Genomic DNA, 21,816 nt, shown 5'->3' on the forward strand with positions numbered 1-21,816 from the left:
CCTCTAGCTTTTAGTAGAAGATGTCAAGGGTTGTACCTCCCTCACAGCCAAGACACCATGCCTCTTCATTACCCTTCCAGCTGACCATGGAGCAGCAAACGAGATGTCAGCAGGAAAAAGCCTTTTGACCCATCTCCACTTCTACAAAATGACAAGGTAACAAGCTTCAGTCTCTTGCAGATATTTGCAAAAGCACCACACAGTTCTTCTACTCAGTCTGAGGCGATGCTGAAACTTCTACAATTTCTAGTAACAAGTTCTGTAAAACACCAGTTTATATAATTCGGGGGGGGGGGGGGGGGGGGGGGGGGTGGTAGGAAACAACCAAATAACATTTTAAGAACAAAAAACTAAGGAAGAGAAATCTTGGTATTTCAATTTGAGTTTAAGATTCCCAATATATTTAATTAGCCCGCCTCAAGACCACCCATACATGATTTTGTAACTTATTTGAGAACTTACTGTCACAGACAAGTAAACTCTGGCTAGCCTCTTGAAGTAATTTAAAATTAAATACTTTATTTTCATAGAAGAACTTAGTCAAGATCATTTACCACCAGCCATTTAGAGAAACTGTTTAGATTAACAGAGATAAGGCAAACAGTATTTACCAGTCCTTAAGTGAATTTCCTCAGCCTTCTATAAACCATTATGTTTATCTGATACATTAAGACAGTACCAACTGCTGATACAGGGAGCACCACAGCTGACTCACATGCTATGCATTATAAGGAACAGGCTCTTCAGCCACACTGCAAACCAACATTAGCAAATAAAAAAAAAAAAAAAAAAAAGGGCTGCATTTTGCCACTTTAATAAGCTGGCTCAATAACAAGCCTGTGAACTGAAAAGACTCAACTGGAAGCTTGTTGCCTTTCCCTGAAGAGGCTTTCTTGCAACAGGTGAGCTGCTGAGCCTGGGCTAAGCCATCCTACCTAGCAAATGCTCCACAAGCCCAGCAGCCAGACGCATTTCTTGCACAGAAATCCATCTACCTGATAGCTTTCGTTGGCTATCATATTAGTTGAGTTGAAGACAAAACATAGTCTCCATACAGCTGAAGCAAATACTTCTAATTTTATTAGACAAGGCTGAAGACAGTGGTCCGTTTCCACCCCTGACCAGTCCAGTACACGGAGGTTTAGGAGCTCTGGTATGAAATATTGAAAAAATTCTACATGACTAGGAATGATTTAGACAAATATCCCCTTCAGCATACTTCCATTTAATTGTGAGTTTAGATGGAAAGTCAGTTTACATATAAAAATAACTGCAATTTAGAAGTGACATATATGGGGAATCTCATCCTAAAACTACACAACCTGCCTTTCTCACTTTTGTATACAAACGGCCTCAGAAGGACAAGACTCCTGACAGCCCGCCTGAGCTAGAACACTGTTACAAGAATATAATTTGTTCCTCCTTTCTACTGACCAAATGAAAGCAGTCTCCCATAGAATATTTCATCTGACTTTCTGTATGTGCTAGAATTAGGTATTTTTTCCAAAAGCCTTCTGGCACCAGATCTCAAAGAACACCAACCTGTCAACACACTTCGTTTTCATCGTCTTTTGGATCATGTCACAAATCAACACAGTTCAGTTAAAAATCAAAAAAAAAAAAAAAAAAGAAAAAAGGAAAAGAAAAAGAAAAATTAGAGGTAAGGGATAAAAGTGGAAGTAAAGTTAAAATGGGACAGGGTTTCTTCCCCAGATGCCACCACCTTGCAAGCCAGCATCCCTAACCCACAGCATGAGCCATTCTGCAGACAGGACAAATACTCGTGGTCCTTCCTTTCATTAAATGCACAAATTAGAAGCCATTATGAACAGCAATGTCCATTTTAGATTGAATTGCAAAACTAGTTTTTTTAATTGCTGCAAGGTAAAAACATAAAAAAATATTTCTTAGCTGCCCTCCCTAATGATGTAAATTTATTATGCTTTCAATTTTTAAGAACACTTTCTCCCTCTGAAAAGCTGAGAGCAATATATTCTCTATACACAGCTCTTCCGTGAATTTCACAGATTTTCTTGGGGGAGAAAAATCACCACAGAAGATTCAGATTTTATAGAATAATAACTTTGCCTTAGGACAGTATGTATTAGAGAAAATAAGGCCTTTTTTTTCGAAAATATTAAGAGGCTTTTCAGAGGTTATTTGTCTTAATTCATCACTGCTATATAAAAACAAATTACTGCAAACTATACTGGTATCCAACTAGTTTTCAAGGGTCATGATAATCTTTACTTGCCTGAGTGCCCAAGAACATCCTCAAGGTCTGAGGATACACCAGAGTGATGCACATACTGTTCTAAGATACAAGAAAGCTTTTGAAAAGTTAAGTGACCGCACACCTGAGTTGTCCAAATGAGACATTTTGGCCTTTAACATTTACATCCCAGAGCCACAAAGACCCTGGATTTTGACAAAATTAGATCAGAGAGAGGAATAATAAAAAAAAAAAAAGGTGCTGTGAAAGCAACAGACTCTTAAAATACACTGTAAACCTTTAAATATTGTGGTGTGAACAGCTCAACTACTTTCTATCCACAACAATTCAAGTGAAGTTATTAAAAGATAGCAAATATTGCAGTAAAAAAATGAGACTGAAATAAGAAGCTATGACTTCTCTGGAGAAAGATATTTGCTACTGAAAACTTAAGGACAACTTACTGTATTTCAAGTCCAAGCTTCACAGTAATAATTCATATTCTCATTTAAAGGTTAATTCTTGCTTTTGTTCTGGGATCCCAGCTGTAGAGAGAAGGATCATTTTTGGGTTTGTATTTTAAGGTTTTAAAAACAATTTCTGGTAGATTACTGTAAGAAAAATAAACATCCATATCGGATTATATTCTGCACAAGAGGAAATTAAAAGTGATGTGTGGCAAGTCTTCCTGGCTGTTTTACAAGGCATAGGAGTGAACAAAACTGAAAGGGAAGCAAAAGGAATACCACTGACCTCACTGCACTTTCCTCCTGGGAGAACTAGCGGGCTTGCTTCCACTATTCTTCAAGAAAACCTTGAGGTAGTTTATGTACATCAACATAAAGGAGACAACTTTTGGGGGAGGGGACTGGACTTCTAAAAAAAAGCCTGCAAAATGGAAAATCCTCAAACAGACCTAAAAAAAAAACAACCTACTGTTAAAACCTGTCAGGGAAGACAGACTGCACAGCCCGGCACTGCAGGCCAGGTGAGTCAGCCAGGCACAAACAGAGACGCCCTCAGCTCTGAAGAAAGACAAAAGCTACATGGCCACATATGCAGGCATGATTTGTTCCTACCACAACTTCTTTTCACTACTTGTTCTTACATCATCCTTCTTGCCAAAGAACCTGAACCAAATTAAACAACAATGTGAGTTTTGAACAATTTGCTTTTCCACAGAGGCGCACAAGCAAGAAAAAAAAAAACAACAGAAAACAGACCTTCACTTAGGTAGGAGTTATATCAAATCACCTAGATTTTAAACAGACAATGGACAGCATGAGAATATGAAAGCTTACAGATAAACTCATTTTACACAGGTGCATGGAGCATAAGATCTAGGACCAGCCTTCATCCCAGTGGAAAAAGAGGGACTTACCCCACAATTTCAGCCTAGCAATAAAGCAAAATCCATATCCTCTTGCTGTGGGTATTTCTCTATGCCAGAGGAGTAAAACCATTTACAAAAGCCTCATTTTGGAGCTCTAGGTTCCAGCATAAAGATTCTATGAGACCCCCAGGAAGGAGCACTCCAAGAGGGAAGGTTTTTGCCTATCTCTGGGTGGGCATGTTCTTAAACACTGCCTCCTCCGGGGCAGCCAACAGATACCTGGCAATCCAGTTACAGGAGAACAACATCTATTAGGGCCACCATATCCTCTCCAACTTCATGCCCTCAACTCAACCCAAAACACGTCCAGTTTAAAGTATGAGATTCAAATAAATGAGTCTGTAGTCTGGGTTTAGAAGATTTTATGTGAACTTTGCCTGTCAGACAGGAAATATTATAGCTGTAATGGTTTTAGGCTACCACCACTGGAGTGACTATCAGGGTCTGAAAGAAGTAGAAGTTGCTTCCAGAAAGCACTGGCCTTTCCAACCAAGGATGGCACTAACTGTTCACAGCTTTTGCATACAATCAAAAAGAAACATATCAGACTGCAGATTCTTGCCCTGAAATTCCTCTGCATCTCGTACCTACTGAAAGTAACATGGTTGGGCAGTTCTTCATGTGTTGGTCCCAGCCATTTGAGGTGGCCTTCCAAACACAGAGGCCTTTCCAGCAAAACCTTTCCAGGTTTTACCTCCCTGATGTTCAATTCCATTTGCTAGACCCATGAAAAAGCTGAGTCACTTGACAGACAATCCCCTGATCAAGAATTTGGCAGCTTCAGTAGATGCTTGAGAGTCTGGTTTTGGCCTATGAAAAGCTTCAAACTTTGCATGGCTGCTCCTTCCTCCTACTTATTTCACTAGGATACTTTCTAAGCATCTCCATGGCAAACCTCAGATGGGAGATAAGTTTTTATTTTATGCATTTTTGCCAAACACCTTAAGTTAAAACAAGAATAGGAGACAAACTAGAACATAAACTTGAAAGGCAAAAATACATAAGGCAGCTACATTGTGTGTGTGTGTATATATATAAGTAGTCCTACAGTAATCACAGTATTGTAAATATTTCAAGTACCCTGATTATAGAAGTTGACAACATGCATTCCAGTCATCACAATTTTCTTGGTACAGAAGAAGGGTATGACATTAGACAGGCCACGTTAACACAGGTTTTATGGCAGCTATGTCACCAAAGGAAGAAAACATCCTCTTTTTCATGAGGAGTCCGAATTTGCATATAAAGAAAAAAAAAAAGTCAGGTACAGATGCATACATTTCTCTAAGGTGTGTGCTGATTATTTTTTTTTTTAAATAATTGAAACCATTCATTTGGGTTAACTCAGGAACAAATTTATTCATTTTCAGGAAGATTTAGCAACATGTGACCTAAGATTTTTCTGAGGTGAAAAAAGACAAAAAGTTTTTTAAAGCATCAAAAAATTGAGCCAGTACATAGCACAAAACACGCTAGTACCTCTGCAAGACCTACCTGGCCACACAACTACCCACAGTTATTTACCCATCTAAATGGGAAGTTAAAAGCTGAAGAGGGAATTGCTGGGGTTTCAAGTAGAAAGCTTTTAAGTCTTACCTTTTGTTTATACACTGGTTCTGGTTTGAATACCGCCCCTTCTGCTGCAACACCAGTGAAATCAGAAACAGGTACACATACACGGACTAAGGATGCTGTTCTATCCAGAACAAACCAGTAGCATACCTGGTATTTACCGTTCAACAGCAAACATCCAAACTCTTTCTATTTTCAGTTTTGAAGTAAAGGTTGGAAGCACCCGTTGGTCTCAGCAAGAGGTTTGCAGGGTATTACAGTCCTGCCATATACAAGCACATCACCTAGATGGACCTGTTCGCTTCTGGCAGTTTCTTTCAAGAGAAACCAGCCCCCCTGATGGAGACTTCTAGAAACATGAATAACTAACTAACCTCCTTAGCCCATTTATCGTATTTGGCACTCCTCGCTCGTGAAGGCTACTACCAAATAAGATTTCTCCTTCAAATTACATAAATGTAAAGTTTACACTAAATAGCACAATTCAAGTGGAGTGTTCCAGGGCAAGCTAGTACAAAAGCCACTTACTTTAATTCAAAAGTGCAAAAGTAGGGCCTCCCAGGTTTGTGGAAAATAGTTACATTGTTAGTAGTATGGTAGCAAAGCAGGCAGAAGGCATAAGGATAAGCTTCAACACAGATGCTGATGCAGAAAAGGAAAAGTAATTTAAACTTCACTTGTGTTATCCCCTAGCTGAGCACATCCTGACTGCTGTTGTGTACTGCACCACAAATAAGTTTAGCCTGTTACTTTTCCAGCCTCCTACAGCATGGAAAGTTTCAGAGCTAACCCAGCCTGCTCTTCCCTAGGTCCCTACTACCCTGAAACTCTCAGAAGGCTGACCTTACCTAAAATATATCTGACAAAGCTTGGCAGATAGCATCAAGAAATTTGATGTTGCATGTCCAGAAGGTGAAAACAAACAAAAGCATTACTTTCAACAAGGACTCCAGCAAAGAAACAGTTGCCATGTATTACTCCTGTGTTTACAAATTACTGTTTATAAACGCTCTGTTAAGCTTTGTAAAGAAAATACAGCTTTTCTAAAAGACCGATTCTCTGAAGGAAAAAGGAACACTTTGAAAGGAATGTTTTTCACCTAAATAATCCATGGTACTGGATTAGCATAAACTCAGGTGAAGGTAATTCACTCTGCAGTTAAAATACAGAGTGAAAGGATTTTGCAGCATTCCCTAGCTAGACAGAACATCTGATCTCACCAGCTCTTCAAGTTCACGCAGCTGCTCTGCACATTAGAAAAAGTGTTATTACTGCCAACAGTTATCTTTGAAAAAAGATGAAACCTGCATTTTTGAAACTAAAAAATGCTTCTGCTAAACCTTTAGGGAGGCAGTCAAAATTCTTGCCCCTGCATGGCATGGGAAGAATTCACTGCCCTCACACAGCCCTCTATTTTCTGGGAATCATGACAGAACCAGGGTTTAGTTTTGCCAGTTTTGTTATATTAAGACTTTGAGCAAAAATTTTAGAAGCCTTGTGAAACCATGGTAATTTGTTAATATTTGGTGATAAAATTACTAATTGGAAGCAGCGTGCATCATCAGTTCAGACAAAACATGGTACAAACTGAAGTCAGCTTTTAATCTTGCCCAATATATCAGAGCATCATGATACAACAGATTCAACAATAAATCCCAGCATCATATATCTTCCCTCACAAATAAAGACATGTTTGAATAGCTATAGAGTAACTTTTCCTCTATGGCCACTCTGAAGACGTTTTTTCACTAATATAATCCATAGAAATAATTTCCTCTGGTGACTTATTTGTGACTATGGCAGGTGTCCACTTTACTGAAACAAGCCTTCTCTTTGCATGGCCTGTACCTGTGCAGGAGAAGATGTCATCATCGTCAGAGCCACTTTGGAAGAAATGCCCTGCAGCATGGCTAGAAGAGATATTCCTGGAATAGTCATTCATGCTTCAGGGAGATGAAGATGCGCTATTAACAGCACCTGGAGGTTGCTGGGCTTTCTCATCTGCTCTTCATTTCCATCTATTCAAAGCACCTCTTCAGCTCCTTTGGTGTGTTTAGTTGCCAGGGTCATACGTCCAGGTCATGATATCTACATTCAACTGTTCTCTTTCCTTTTTTTAAGCATCTTTGAGGCAACTCTTCAGCACTACTTGCATTTTTGCAAGCAGAAGTTCTCCAGAACAAGGGATCTTTTGACATATGCTTTTCTAACTACAAATAATTAGGTCAAGGGTTTATTAGCTGCACTAGTAAGTCCCCTTTCCAGTTGTTGTTCAGTGTGTTGCAAAGACAGTACATGGATTTAAGCTTCTTTCATAGGTATGTATGTTGCCCCAGGTTTTTATTATACAGTATGATCTATGAGCACCAAGGCAATTCAGACTTTTAAATTACAGTATATGTCTATCATTTTCCTCAAATGTATCTCATCAACTGAGCAACCCTGGAAGCTGCATTTTCACTATAAAAAAAATTATCTCCATTACCCAGATTAATTATCTATGAAGGTGATCCTACCTAGAGAACTTACTGAAGTTTCTGGTGTGGTAGGCTCTAAGTTTTCTGAAGCAGCCAGCACATTTTTGCCACAGTCAAACTCTTCCAAATACTTATGTTTACTTCCTGTCACCCACATCAAGAGATCCCCTTATCACAGGTTTGATTTTATTTTCACATGTGCAATATTTAGGTATTTCCTAGTCAGCCTCACAGGGCAACATGCATATTCCGAGGGAAACGAAAAAGCACAAGAAAGCAGCAGAGAAAAAAAAATATGCCAGAGAATATTGGAGCTGAAAGGCAATTGCCATCACCCTCAGTTTTAATTGTCATGCCACTATGGAAAAATCAGATTAAGCAAGGACTAGTAAAAGATAACCACTTCCATCCAGTAATTAGAGAAGCGACCTTTCTGATGGTCATGTCAGAAGCATTAGTAATAAGTATGAAAGATTTACATAAAAGCATTTTTCCATTTTTCTTACAGCTGCTCAAAGCAAGTACAGTGGGCATACTATCTGTCCCTGCTTTCAAGGTACACCAAACTCCAGAGCTGTATGTGCTCGGGAGATTCTGAAAATTGTCAAGAGTGATCTGTGCAAATGTTTTGCCAGGAACACTACCAGCTACATATGAATGCTTCAGTTCAAAAAATATGAATAATTTCCCAATAAAATATATCTTGCTGCTATATCAAAATAAGTATTTTCAATATATCTTCAAAATAAGATCCTCATAAGCACACAAAGCATTCTTCCTGTAGAATACCTCGTTAGCAGACAATCTTTCATTTTTGAAGGGAGATTTCTGTATTTCATGTTTGGTCAACAGGTCTGTGAATTGAAAACCACATTTTAATTAACCACTTAAGAATTCAGCAGATGATCACAGAATGGTCGAGGTTGGAAGGGGACCTTTGGAGGCCATCAGGTCCAACACCCCTGGTCAAGCAGGGTCACCTATAGCTGCTCAGGGCCACCTCCAGATGGCTTTTGAATATCTCCAAGCATGGAGACTCCACAATCTCCCTGGGCAACCCGTGTCAGTGTTGAAAACTCACTTACTGTGAGAACTGTCAGTTTGAGCCCATCACCTCTTGCCCTGTCATGGGGTACTACTGAGAAGAGCCTTCCTCCCCCTTCTTGATTTCCTCCCAGATGAATGAGATCCCCCTGAGCCTTGTCTTCTCCTGGCTGAAGAGCCCCAGCGTGCTCAGCCTCCCCTCAGGTGAAAGATGCTCCAGTCCCATCGTCATCTTTGTGGCCCTGCACTGAACTCATTTGGGGGGCTGAGCAGGGTGGGTGGGGAAGAGTCTAATGCACATTCAGAAGTCATTGCCATTGAATTATAACCACAAAGATAAGTGCAGAGTAACTTTCTGACTCACAGTACTTTCAAGATTAGCCTAAGTTATACAAACAATATCCTGCAGTGATGTACTGTCTGTGCCAACAGGATACAAGATGTGAGGTCAATACTGCACAAAAAATTCATGCACATTTAAGACTTTCATTAACGGAAGTGATAATCCCTCATCTTCTATGTGGGACATAAACAGTATTTGCATGTGAGATAGGTGTCACCTGAGCTTCAGAGCTCCAAGGAAGCAGCAGTACCTTGTTAAAAAGCAAAGAAGTATGCTTCTCCCTCATGTGCAAGTTCTTCATACGTATAAAGTAACTTTTATTTACATTTAGATTTCACATAGAAACTGCGAGATATGGAACAACTGCAGAAAGTCCAGCAAAGGGCCACTATGATGATTTAAGGGAGTGAAGCATCTCTCCTGTGATGAAAGGCTGAGAGAGCTGGGGCTGGACCAGATGACCTCCAGTGGTTCCTTCTACCTTCAACCTTTCTGTGCTTCTGTGAAGCTGTCAGAGCTAATACCTTTTAGTTACAAGTTGTTGAGAAAAGTTCTTTGACACATCATTCATCAAAATTAAGGATACACTATTTCTCCAGTGGAGTGGTGAGCAGAAGGTTAAATGATAAAGAAAACAACCTCATACCTGCTAAGGTGGTCAACAGCCCAGAAGCTGAACTAATTTGTCAACTGAAATGAATGCAGGTTCTTCCTGTTTTGTAGCACACAAATACGGTGGTTTTTTTTTAGCTCACTCCTCCTTTCCTCCCTCTACCTAAAGTAACCTCACTTCAGCCCAAACAGCTTAAAAGTTGTCATGGTTAACAGAAACAGTTAAGCACTTTATCTCAGGAAAATTTTAAGATGCAGAAAGGCCATTCATTGACCATCTAAACCAAACTTTAAAGTTATACACACAGAATATGTAACTAAAAATTTCACACAACTACCTTTGCCAGTTCTCTGCTCACTGACAGTCAAGCTCCCTAGTAGCTACTGCACAGCCACCTCTAAGATATTCAGCTAAGCCAACATAATTCATCAGGCAAAGCACTCCTAAAACAGCTCTCTGCTTTTAATTTCTAAACTAGACAGGATTCCCTAAATAAAACTTTACTGCACTGAGAACACATACCCTTGTGTACTGCGCCCTTCACTTCTTCCCTGAAGTCCCCAACTGTACACCCAACACACCTTGTTTATGCCATTAGGCTCCTCTCTAGTAATCACAGCCACCACCGTTCGTGTGACACAGAACAGTGGGTCTCTCAGGGAAGATTATGTTCCTGCGGAGGTCTAAGAGCACATCTTTAGTACTACCAGTGTGATTTTAATATGAAGAGTTACTCTATTACACCAGAATAACAAGTTTGAACAGATTTTATTTAAGGCAATGCAGATGTGTTCGTTACTGAAGAAAACTCATTATAAGGGGATCCAAAAAAATTGCACATGAGAAAGGTTCCTACTTGGTTTTCCACTGATAAAACACAACCATACATATATAGAAAAGATTCCAGACTACACTTCTGAAGACACAGCAACAGAAAAGCAAATGATTTCTTGGGAAACTAGCCACCTACAAACAGACAGGACCCTTTGCACTTGCTAGATGACAGCACTGCAAAGTAGAGTTGCACTCAGCTCAGTGTTAAATGAGAGTTAGTGCTGTCCTGTCCTAAGCTACGTAAGATCAGATATAAAAAGCGGTTTAAACCAAAGAGAAATCATGCATGGAAAAGGAAAGCCAAAATTAAGTTCTAGGATGACAACTGGATTCACAGTTTATTCAAGTTAATGAAAAGACTCCAACTCCCCCAGATTTCAGCAGGTTATGAAGCAGGTCCTGCAGAGGGAAATGTTCCAAGTCACAAACAGCAGCGACATATTTTGATACCTAATTGCCACCACTGCCTATGAAGAAATCCCTGGTGTAAAATAGAGAACAAATACAATAATCTGACTTTCTCATTTTGAAAATGGCATGAAAGGAACAATAAAAGAAAGTTATTGAAGAGAACTAGATTGTTCCCAGCTGTTATAAAATACTACAGCTGTTCGTGTCATTGCAGCTAATGACCAGTTGCACTTTTTCAAAGACTGTAACACAGTATGACCATTGTAATCTACATCAAACTGAAACTTGGCGTGCATCATGGAAAAAAGACTAAAAAATTATTTTAATCCTGTTTGATTTTTTTCTTAAAGTTCTGTTCACGGGTTGTTTTTTATGTTTTGTATGAATTTTGATTTTGTATGAATGGTTCTGCATTCAAGTTGTCAATTACGTTAAACTGCTTAAAAACCTATGGTAAAAAAAAGTATTAAATTGTCTTTTCCAGTAATAAAAGCAAAATGCAGGCAAGAAATTCCAAATTTGTTATTGAAAAGAGGTGTTCTGAGTAAAACTATCTCAAGTCCAAAAGGGATGATGAAACATCTTTTCTCTGGAGCCAACAACTGGGTGGGCTTCCCCATCTAGAAGCTTTTACTTGTTTTGTTAACAGCACTTAATATGAACCAAATCAGATTTTTCATAAGGATTCAAATACACAAATACAAAGAAAAGGTTAAAATATAAAAAACTCCACACAGAGGCAGAAAGAATTTTCAGGTATAACTCTCTCTACTGGCACATTACTCCTTGACAGATGGAGAAAAAGCTAGGGGAAAGCCTGTATTCCCACAAAAAATCTCCACAGGACCTGAACATACTATTTCAAGTAATTTCATGTTGTTTCTAGAGAAAATACATGAGTATATGTTCCTCTCCAGCCATATGCCTTCCCCTGCAAAATCACCCATGTAGATCTATAGACCAGAAAGAAGTCACAAGCTGCTGCACTGTTGGTTTGTTTTTTTTCCCCTCCCTGTTACCAAGGAAATCACTAATTTATTAAGAAAACTAGCATTCATTTTACCAGTCTCTCCACTTCAGGAGATAAAAACACTTCAAAGAGGAATTCCAAACACTTCAGAAAGACTACCACCACATACACTCATTTTCATAGGAACCAATGTGGGATTCAGTAACAAACACAATAAAAACAGAGCATCCCTACCCAAAGAAAGAGAAAAGCAATCGTTAAATAGGTACTTAGAACCAAATGCAGCAATGGAAAAAGCTCTAGAAGCTGCACCTCTTTTTCTCGCTTTGGGCCATCTAACTAGGCTGCAAAGGATTTCTTTCCAAATGATGGCTACTTCAAAACATAAACAACTCGGGAACTTTGCTTGATGTGGCCATACAATTACTGGGCTGTCACTATCAGGCAAGTGAAAAAAAATATTAAACAAAGTTGTACAATCTATGTCACAAAAGTTTCAATTAAAAATTAAAATCCAATCACACACTAAATTAGGCCAAAAGCCTGTAGTTTGGATTCTATTAATTAAGCCTACTGAACAATGCCCAAAGTGAGTGTTAAAGACTGTCTGCAGAATCACATTTGCATAACCCATTTTTTTCCAAGTATTACCAACTTTACCAAATCTTACCTGCAGTTGCTAACTAACTTCTATGCTGGGCTACAAAAACACCAAAGCACAAGTGCTGACACTGCCTCTCTTCTCAAGTTAACCAAAACACACCACTGTCTCTGCTAGCCCTCACAGCTTTCTGCAAACTACATGAGTTGAAACTAACAGTCACGCTGTGAGTTTTCAATGTTACTGCTAAGTAACCTGCAAGCAGCAGCTGAATTGCAAAATAGAGACATCCTTCTGTGACAAGTTGGGTAGAGCTTGAGCAGCACACTGATAGCAGAGTTATTCACTGCGAAGAAAGCCACAGAGTCAGCAGCTAGCTGCAGAATTAACACAAAAGTCTGAGGAAGAGGCAGAACACACTTCCCCTATTCTCATATGCTTCCCCATGGGCCTACAGATGCACCAAAGGAAAGACACCACGTTTGATGAACCTCTTGTGTAGGTACGCACCCCCAAATCACAACTACCAGCACTTAGGCTGCTCGAGGTACTTAGCAGTAAGTGTGAGAATAAGGAGAGAAAAGTTTACAGAAGTATAGGAAAGGAACAGACAGGAAAAGAAAGGGCATATTGAAACACGAGGAAGTATTAAAAAAAAAAAAAACAACACACAACTTGCCAAAACGAAAAGAAAGCTGCAACAAGTTGAATATAGCACAGCTTTATTTTGAAGTAAGAAGAAGTTTGAGTGGTAGGCAATCCTCGAACGACGTGTTTTCCAAAACTTCATGAAGTACACCCTAAAAGGAAAGCACACCACCTCCACCTTAAGCACATGGAATTAACTTCTAACTAAAAACACTGGGCTTGACCTCTGGTGCCTTTCCACTCTGCTCCAAACATACATGGTATTAGCTGGAAATTAGTTGGAGATTATGCTGGCATGGTAATTCAATCTTAAATAAGACAGTCACATTCTCCCCATACAGCAGTATTGCCACATGAACATTAACATGACTAACCTTGCTTGTAAATATAGGTATCATTTTTAAAATGCATGTAAATGGCTGTCAAGGAGGTAGTATTCTGGAGATGTTATTTCAACAGTAGCAGCTTTCTGGTGGAACAGTAAATAGGGTAGGGGTAAGTAGTTCAGATTTTTATCTTTAAAAGAGAAATTTATCATAGCACTTATTGTCTCCCTGTTTCTGCATATATGATCTTTTACCTCTTCCTTCATTCAATAATTAAAGGAAAACAAGAAAAACATACCCAGGGTACAACATCCAGCAATAATACATCTGAATCTACAAACCAAGTGGCAGATCACTCAATGAGCTGCGCACTGATGTGAACTAGGCTGCACATACGCTATAATATTTTTCAGAACTGGGATGATACTTTCCACCACTATTGATTGAGTAGCCATAAAATGATGTTTTATGGGGGAAAGTCAGGGTAAACGACTGATTATCAGAACAGGAAATGATTTAAGTGTTCAGCTGAAGAACCATTATGCAATTGTAACTTGCATTTGACTCCTGAAACCACATACAAAAGAATGTAGGAAGGCACCTTTTCACAAAGATGATTTGAAGTGGCTTTTACTTCAAAAACTTGTGGCTTCTTTTATGGCATGCTTGAGAAAAGTGTTAAGCATTATCTCTGTATTTTAAAATACTCTTAAGGAAATACTTTTCTCCACATTCTTTGAAGGTATAAAGAGGGAAATATCCCCCACTACATGCTGCTTCAACATTACTGGGAAACCTTGGATGTATTAATATTCATATTTAAATGAAGTTGCAAATTTTAAATTACAGTGCTGCCTGTGTAATTTAAGTAGGAGCCACTCAGCAAAACAGAATACACTGGGGGGGGGGGGGGGGGGAAGACGTGAGTTTGGAGTTTCCAAGCTACAGGTACTTATTTATTGACATTACTCAAAATTACTTTTGACAGAAAAACCCTTCAGAAATAACAGACAGAAAGGAATGTGACAAGTTCTGGAAGCCACGGAACTACAAAAAAATCATTTAAAATATCAAGTTATGTAATCAAAGGTAAATATATTTTGCATTTGGTCTTCCTGCCACAATCTGCACAGAAAAGCAAGCATCTATCATCTCTAACCATGCAACATCTATCATCTCTAAGTGGGATGCATGCAATGGAAGTAGATACCATTCAATTTGGGAACAGATAGGAGAGAGGAAACAACTGTTCTCTACAACATCCCACTATGGAAAATGACTTCAGCTGGCTCACAGTTTCCAATTAATGTAAATGCTGATAACATCCAGCACGAACTCCTCTTTTAAGTTTCTTACCACCACCAGCGGTATCAAAAGCACCAGCTCTCCTCCTAGGCTCAGCCAAAAAGAGCAGGTAACAAAAGACAGCTTTAGCCAAAGTGGAATTTAGTAGTATACAAAAGGTTTTCAAACAAACAAGGCAATTTTGTCCCTCGCCTCCTATCAGTCCTGAGACTCAGCACACTCAACAAGCCACTCATAATACAGAGCATGAGAAAAGCCACCCACCCCTATAGCGCAGCAATAACTACATAAGGCAGGCAGCCTTCAGCACAAGCATGGTTTTTCCCCTCTGCCTATACAGCAAAGGACTTGTTTCACTAAAGGGCTTATTTACAGAGTGATCTTAATGACTAAGAGGCTCAGTGAGTTCACAAATCAAAACAAATCACCAGCTTTATTACACAAGCATAACTGTCAAGCTCTGCACTTTGGTTTTGTTTCAGTTTCTCATTACCACATTCACAATAATTTACAAGTGTTATACACCCATCCCACATATCTACAGGTTTACCTGATGTAAAACACAAGACGACTGCAATACCCAAGCCACATTCAGCTGACAGAATCCACTAGTCTTACACATATTGGCTTAGTTTTGACCACGAGATAAGGACAAAGCTGTTACGTACAAGAAAATAACAAGCTAGCCTCATTTTCTTTATTAAGTAACCATAAAGCCTATGCAAGCTCATTCATTAGTGTTCTGCCCTCAGATGCATCTCGTATCACTTGCTTCACAAAGGTACCAGGGGATCTGCAATTACTGAGTTACCAAAGCTGAGATGGAAGCACACCCATCCCTTCGAATGAAGGTAAAAGCGAATGGCGAAGAGCAGATAATCCCCACCTGTAGCAGTGCCACCTTTCTGGCATAGCTGAAGGTGGATTCTTTAGCTAATAACACTCCTTAAACACAGACTAGGCTTCCTCAGAGCAGGTGAGTACATTCCTAAGTACTATGAGGATAAATTAACTAAAAGAAAAGTAGAGTCAGCTTTCCTGTGGCAACAGGAACAGCTACAAAACAACTACTTCCTTTCCCTCATGAGGATCAGGCAGATACTGAATCTTCAGCACCCTCAGAAGAGGGGGCACACAAACATTTACTTTGTTGTTGTTGGACAGCTGTAACTATACAAGTAACACTGGACCTTGTCATACATTTCCTAACACCCAAGTTTACACCAAAATACATACCAAACTCACCAATGCTACTGACATTCAGGTCATCACATAATTACTCAAAAACTTCTGAAGAGCAGTCCAGCACCACGCAGGATACGTCTATGCTGGAAGAATTACACTCGATTCAGAGACACAGAGGCAGGCTTCTGCAACACACCGATGCAGGACTCCAGCCCAGAGCACAAGCCTTTGGCGAGTACACACAAGTCTCCCTGGACTAATGGAAACTCTAAGCTTCACTGCTGATTCCCATTATTAACAGCAATTTTACCTTTCACGAACCTGAAATTAACACTGATGGCTAACCTATTGATCATGACCTGGCATTCAGATTATATTACAAACAACCAACAGCATGAACACTACAAGACCATTAACAATGACACAGTTTGAAATTCAGAGGCAGCAGAGGCTGGTGTCTAGGTTTTTTGGGTGTTGTCAATTGTTGATATGCGGACACTTCCGCACACACTGCACAAAAGGAGATTACCAAGACCAAGGTTCACAAGCTGTGGCAGCGACCCATCTAAACAGCTGAGATAAAAAGATTTCATTAAAACTCCACTTTCTTTCAAGGGGTGAAGGGGGGGGGAAACCCCAAACCACTCAAGAGCACATAACCATCTGCCTAGAATAATCACAACAATTATTGTACCTAGTTAACAGCAGGATTTCCAAGAAATACTGACTTTACTTCTTTGTATGACTACTCCAGTTCACTTTCAAAGTTTTTATTTGGGATTACTCTGCTTTAGAGCAGTATTTCTAGAAGGCAGTAACGCAACACTGAATATTTTAAGGAGGTCAAGTAACACGATACACAGCTTTTCCCTCCAGGTCGGTGGGGTTCAAATCTTGCTTATGTCAGTAGTGACCAAAAGTTGTTGACATCAGACAGCTGTTATGTGACCCATGAGGAATGAGCTAGTATCCTCAGTCTAGTTTTTCCTGAACAGGTATTACTACCTTCACAAGAAGCACCTAGCCCACACTGGCTGGCAAGTCTCAGGAGTTAACAGCAGCTTAGATAAGGAATAGCTTCCTCAGTCCTAAAGGAGAACAAGAACTTAAAAACAGCTCTGTCCAGGTGAAGGGTGCATCATCCCTCTAACAAAAAAGCAAGGAATTTCCATTTGTAAGTACATCAAGTCAGCACTTGCTGCAACAGTATGTTGTCCTGAGCCTTGCTCCGGCAAACTTCTGAATGTACAGGTGACTGTATTTGCAGTCAGACCAAACTGTTACTGCTCTACAGGATCACAAAATGCAGAGAGTAAAGGTGAATTGTCTAGTTCGCAGCATAACATACATGTCATCTTCAGAAGGGCACAAGAGTACATCAAAGAATTACTTCTCAAACCATAACTGCATCCTCTGGATTCACATACTTTTCCTTTAGGTCAACAGAACACAGTTGTGTCAACTTCAACAAAAAATAATTTGCTTTTGGAAATTTCATGTCACATACAGGCTTCAACTTCTTCACACTGCGCATTGCACAAAAGTGTCAGATCCAAAAATTTCACTCCAACCATCAAAAGTAATAGTGCACCAGCTGCATAACAGAGGTGGGAGAAGACCAGGACCATATAAGCATTAGGGACTCCTAAGGTTTTTTTTCCCCTTCTCCCAAAAGCATGATTTATTTTTGATTCAAATCAGTTTAAGTACAGTTCAGACAATTCAATAAGCAAAGCAAAATAAGTATGAGATGAGGTCCTCACCTATGGAAATACCCTACTTCTCAGTATATTCGAGCTTCTTAAGCATGAGAAGAGGGGGGGAAAGAAAAAAAAAAAGCACACCCACAGCAACCCCCCGAAGAGCCAGTTCTCAGCCACAAGCAATCTGCACAAAGCTGCTGTAACCATAACCTCCCCAAACCCACCTCACTGTTATGTAACAGTACCAAGACAGGATTTTCACCAGCCAGCCCAGAACTGTTGTTAGAAAGAGACATCTCCTGTCATGCAACAGCAAATTTAAAGGGTTTAAAAAAAATCCAAACAATAAAAACAAGCAAAAAAAGCCCACACATGCAAACAGAAGAGACAGTTTAATCCACAGCCTACATCCATATGTTAAAAACATTTCCTTTCCAAGTAAGGTTTTATGATATTACAACTTAAAAAAATAAAAAGTTGTTTTCACAGGTTCTCTCTCACCAACACTGGAATATCTGGTTTTCCTCTCTAAAATACCAAGGCCCTCCAACCGCTTGTATAGATGCTTAAAAGGTGCCTTTTTCTTTCTTATAATTATTCCTTATTCATTTAACCTTGCAAACCTATTTCATCAGTTGCTTATCTCAAGAAGGTACAAATCATGTCCTATAGGAAAGACACAAAGTAATCTTGTCTTGTATCTATTAGTATTACCACCAATTGTTTTCTTACTCTATTTCCTTACAACCTATACAAAGGCAGTGTGTAAAGTCCCTACAATACAGCAAAGAATAATCCTATTAAGAATCTGTTTACTGTGTACTACTCTTTAGATGCTATTTTAAGACCTTGAAAGGATTTCAATATTTAATAAAGGACTGAACCAGTTAAACAAATCTTCACATCTCCACTGAAACACTAACATTATGAGACAAGTTACCAGGTGAGATGGACATTTAAGCAGCATGTATGTCCTGTTCTTTTTGTTCAATACTTTAACTCAGTTTTACAAAGTTGATTTCTGTTTTAGTTGCATTATAAAAATATCTAACTATACATACTGTAAGTTTTCTTTAACTATACATACTGTAAGTTTTCTTTAACTATACATACTGTAAGTTTTCTTTAACTATACATACTGTAAGTTTTCTTTAACTATACATACTGTAAGTTTTCTTTAACTATACATACTGTAAGTTTTCTTTAACTATACATACTGTAAGTTTTCTTTAACTATACATACTGTAAGTTTTCTTAGAAATAGTGCCTTCAGACATTTGAGACATTACAGGTGTGAAAAATGCAAAAAGCAGTTACTGACAAAACACATTAAGATGCACTGAAACTACTGAGGGTTTTGTAAACATAGAGATAATTCCTATTCATGATGAACATGGACTTAAGCCAAAGGAAGTTCTGCCACAGCAAAGATCAGGACATTTGGTCACGTATTAGGACCAAGGCAGATCAAATCAAATAAATAAAAAAAATATAAAAAATAAGTTAGGCATCCCATAATTGTGAAAATGTCTTCCCAATGGGATGGTCATTTGTTATTTCTACAGAAGATAAGCATCAGTTACACATAGATGCTTGAGGCTTCTAAAGCCTACACTTAGTGTGATACAACAGTAGTAAATATTCTAGATATTAGAAAGAAGGTAAGGTGAATTCCCAAGCCATTTTTTAAAAATTATTGTAATTACATTTCTTACAGCATCGTAAGATCTACAATTTCACTTGGAGGGAAAAAAAATAAGTAAGAGGCTAAAAGGCACGAGGAGGTAAGTACAAATATAAATACAAAAATATAAGTATTATGCCTTTCCAAATAACACACTGAGTGTTCAGTTTTGGTGTACACTCACGTAAGTACAAAAGCGTATATATACACCAAGGCCATTTCAATTTACAGCCTCTTGGGTTCTGGAAGGATGCATACTGCATCTGGGATCTGTGCTTTTCCACCATAGCATGCTGTACTGGTGCACGAGTTATAACCCAACCAGGTGAAGTACACGGTGTCCAAGTGCACCCTGCGGTGCGGCCGGGGGGGGGGGGGGGGGGGGGGGGCGGCAAGCAACTGAACACACACGCACTTCATGCACATGTGCGATTTCAATCGGGCACTGCCCCAGTCAGACCTTGATCTGTACCGCAGGGCACAATATGTTGTTAATCCAAACTCTTAATTTGTTTACAGGGCCGCGGCTGGCAGCGCACGCATACCTCCGACCCCGAGCGAGAATCATGGAGCCGGTCCGTGCGTGTGCCAGGCGCCCCCACGCACATCCGCACGGCCGCGGTACGCCTGCGGGATAACTTCACATCCCCGCAGGCCGGGCCAGCGGTAAGCGCCGGCGATGGAGCAGGAGGAGGCGGCGGCAGCAGCAGCCTTCGCCACCTCCCACAGCGCCCGCGCCCCGCCGCCCCCCTGCGCCCACGGCCACGGCCCCCCCCCGCGCCCGGCATCCCCGCCGCGGGTGCCGCGGGGGCGGCCCTGCAGGGAGCGAGGGGGGGTGGGACGACGGCACAAGGGGGGACACGACACGACAGCGCTGGCGGTCCTCCCGCAGGGGGGCTCGGTCGGGGGGCAGCGGAGCCCCGGCTGTCTGTTTCCAGGCATCCCTGCTGCATGCGGGGAGCCGAACGGCTGTGACAAGCGGCGGCGCAGCCTGCGGGGGGGCTCCGGGCGGCGCAGTCCGGAGGCGGAGGAGGAGGAAGGGGGGATGCCCGGAGGAGCAGGCGGGCTGGGGGAGGGGGCCGAGCCCTGCCCCCCTCTCCCCCAGGCACCGGGGCGGGTGAGGAAGCTGGGGCTCCCCCTCTCTCTCGCGCCAGCCCTGTGCAGCGCCTTCAAGGCGAGAGGGGGAGGCGGCGGGGGGAGGAAGGGGGGGAAATGCTGCAATGGAGCGCCGGGCGGGCAGGCGAGGGAAGCCGCAAACCCTCCACTGGGGCCCGGCGCAAGCCCCCGGGCCGAGCCCGCCGCTTCCAGCAGCCGTGCCGCCGGCAGCCCCGCGGTACCTGCCCGGGGCGGGGACGGGGGGGGACGGAGGCGACCCCAGCCGGGGGCACGGCGGGACGACCCGGCCGAAAGGGCGGCGGGGGCGCAGCACCCACCTTTCACCACCCTGTCCGTCGTCGATAACTTGGGATCAACGGCCTTATGCTCCGACATGTCCGGCGGCCGGGGAGGCGGCGGGGCTCTCCCCCCTCGGGCAGGGCAGGCGCGGGCTGAGGCGGCGGCCGCCGCTGCGGTCAGGGCTCCGGCTCCTCCGCTGCGGCCGAAGTTGCCGCGTCCCGCCGCCGCTCGCTGGCTCGGCTGGGCTCTGCCGCGCGGTGCCTTCCTCCTTCGTCTTCCTCCACCCCCGTCCTCCTCCTCCTCTTCCTCCTCCAGTTAATTATTGCTCGCTTTCAATCACGCCTCCGGGCTGCTGAGAACGGCTCGCTCTTTCCCCCCCCCGCCAAGGACCCCGGCGACAACACCCGCGGCGGGCGGCTGTCAGGCGGCGCCGGCAGGAAAAGCCGCGAGTGGACGCGGGCAGCAGGAACAGCCAGGTTGCACAGGCAGCGGCCAGCCCTGCGCTTCCTTCCTCCGCGGCGCGCCGCCGGCTGCTCCGGCTCCTCCCGCCGCCGCCGCACTGGATGGGGATCGGGGTCCGGATCCGTCTCTCCCCCCCGCAGGGTCTCTCCCCTCACTCGCACCGACACCGGCCGCGGCCCCGCGGCGCTGCACACGCTCCGCGGCGCAGCCCCCCTCGCGCCGCCCGGCCCCGCCCTCCCGGCTCCCGCTCCCCCGCGCCGCCATTGGCTGCCGCCGAGCTGCCAGTCACTGTCAGGTAGCCCCGCCCCTCCCGCGCCGCACCGCCCAGGTGCACCGCCGGGGCCGCCCCGCGCAGCGCTCCGCCGCCGTGCCCCGCGGGGCCGCGGCCCGGCAGGCGCGGAGGGGCGGCGGGGCCGCGGGCGGGGCGGGGGAGCTCGCGTGTGGCCGCGGGGGCGGCCGCCACTCGTCACTCACGGCGGCTGCGGCGCGCCCGGTGGCCGCGCCTGCGTGCCGGGCCGCCCCGCGCGGGTGCCCCGGCTCCGGCCGCCGCCCCGAGAGGGGGCCGTTTGCGACGGCAGGCAGGCACCGGCTGCACCGTGAGCGAAAGGGCAGCTGCTCTGGGTCAGTCTGGGGGTAGC

The 21,816-nt window shown here is 42.6% G+C and overlaps 1 protein-coding gene across 2 annotated transcripts in view; it reads right to left on the bottom strand.

The window, feature by feature from the left end:
- Window positions 1-21,401, bottom strand: part of PPP3CA (protein phosphatase 3 catalytic subunit alpha) — a 197,155-nt gene extending 175,754 nt beyond the window's left edge. For both annotated transcript variants that reach the window (XM_056333780.1, XM_056333790.1), the window contains exon 1: window positions 20,755-21,401. In XM_056333780.1, the coding sequence (XP_056189755.1) occupies window positions 20,755-20,812 (58 nt within the window). In that variant the 5' untranslated portion in view covers window positions 20,813-21,401. The remainder of the gene's footprint in view (window positions 1-20,754) is intronic.
- Between the last annotated feature and the right edge of the window lie 415 nt (window positions 21,402-21,816).

This window comes from Falco biarmicus, chromosome 1, assembly GCF_023638135.1.
Source record: "Falco biarmicus isolate bFalBia1 chromosome 1, bFalBia1.pri, whole genome shotgun sequence".
Lineage (NCBI taxonomy): Eukaryota > Metazoa > Chordata > Aves > Falconiformes > Falconidae > Falco > Falco biarmicus.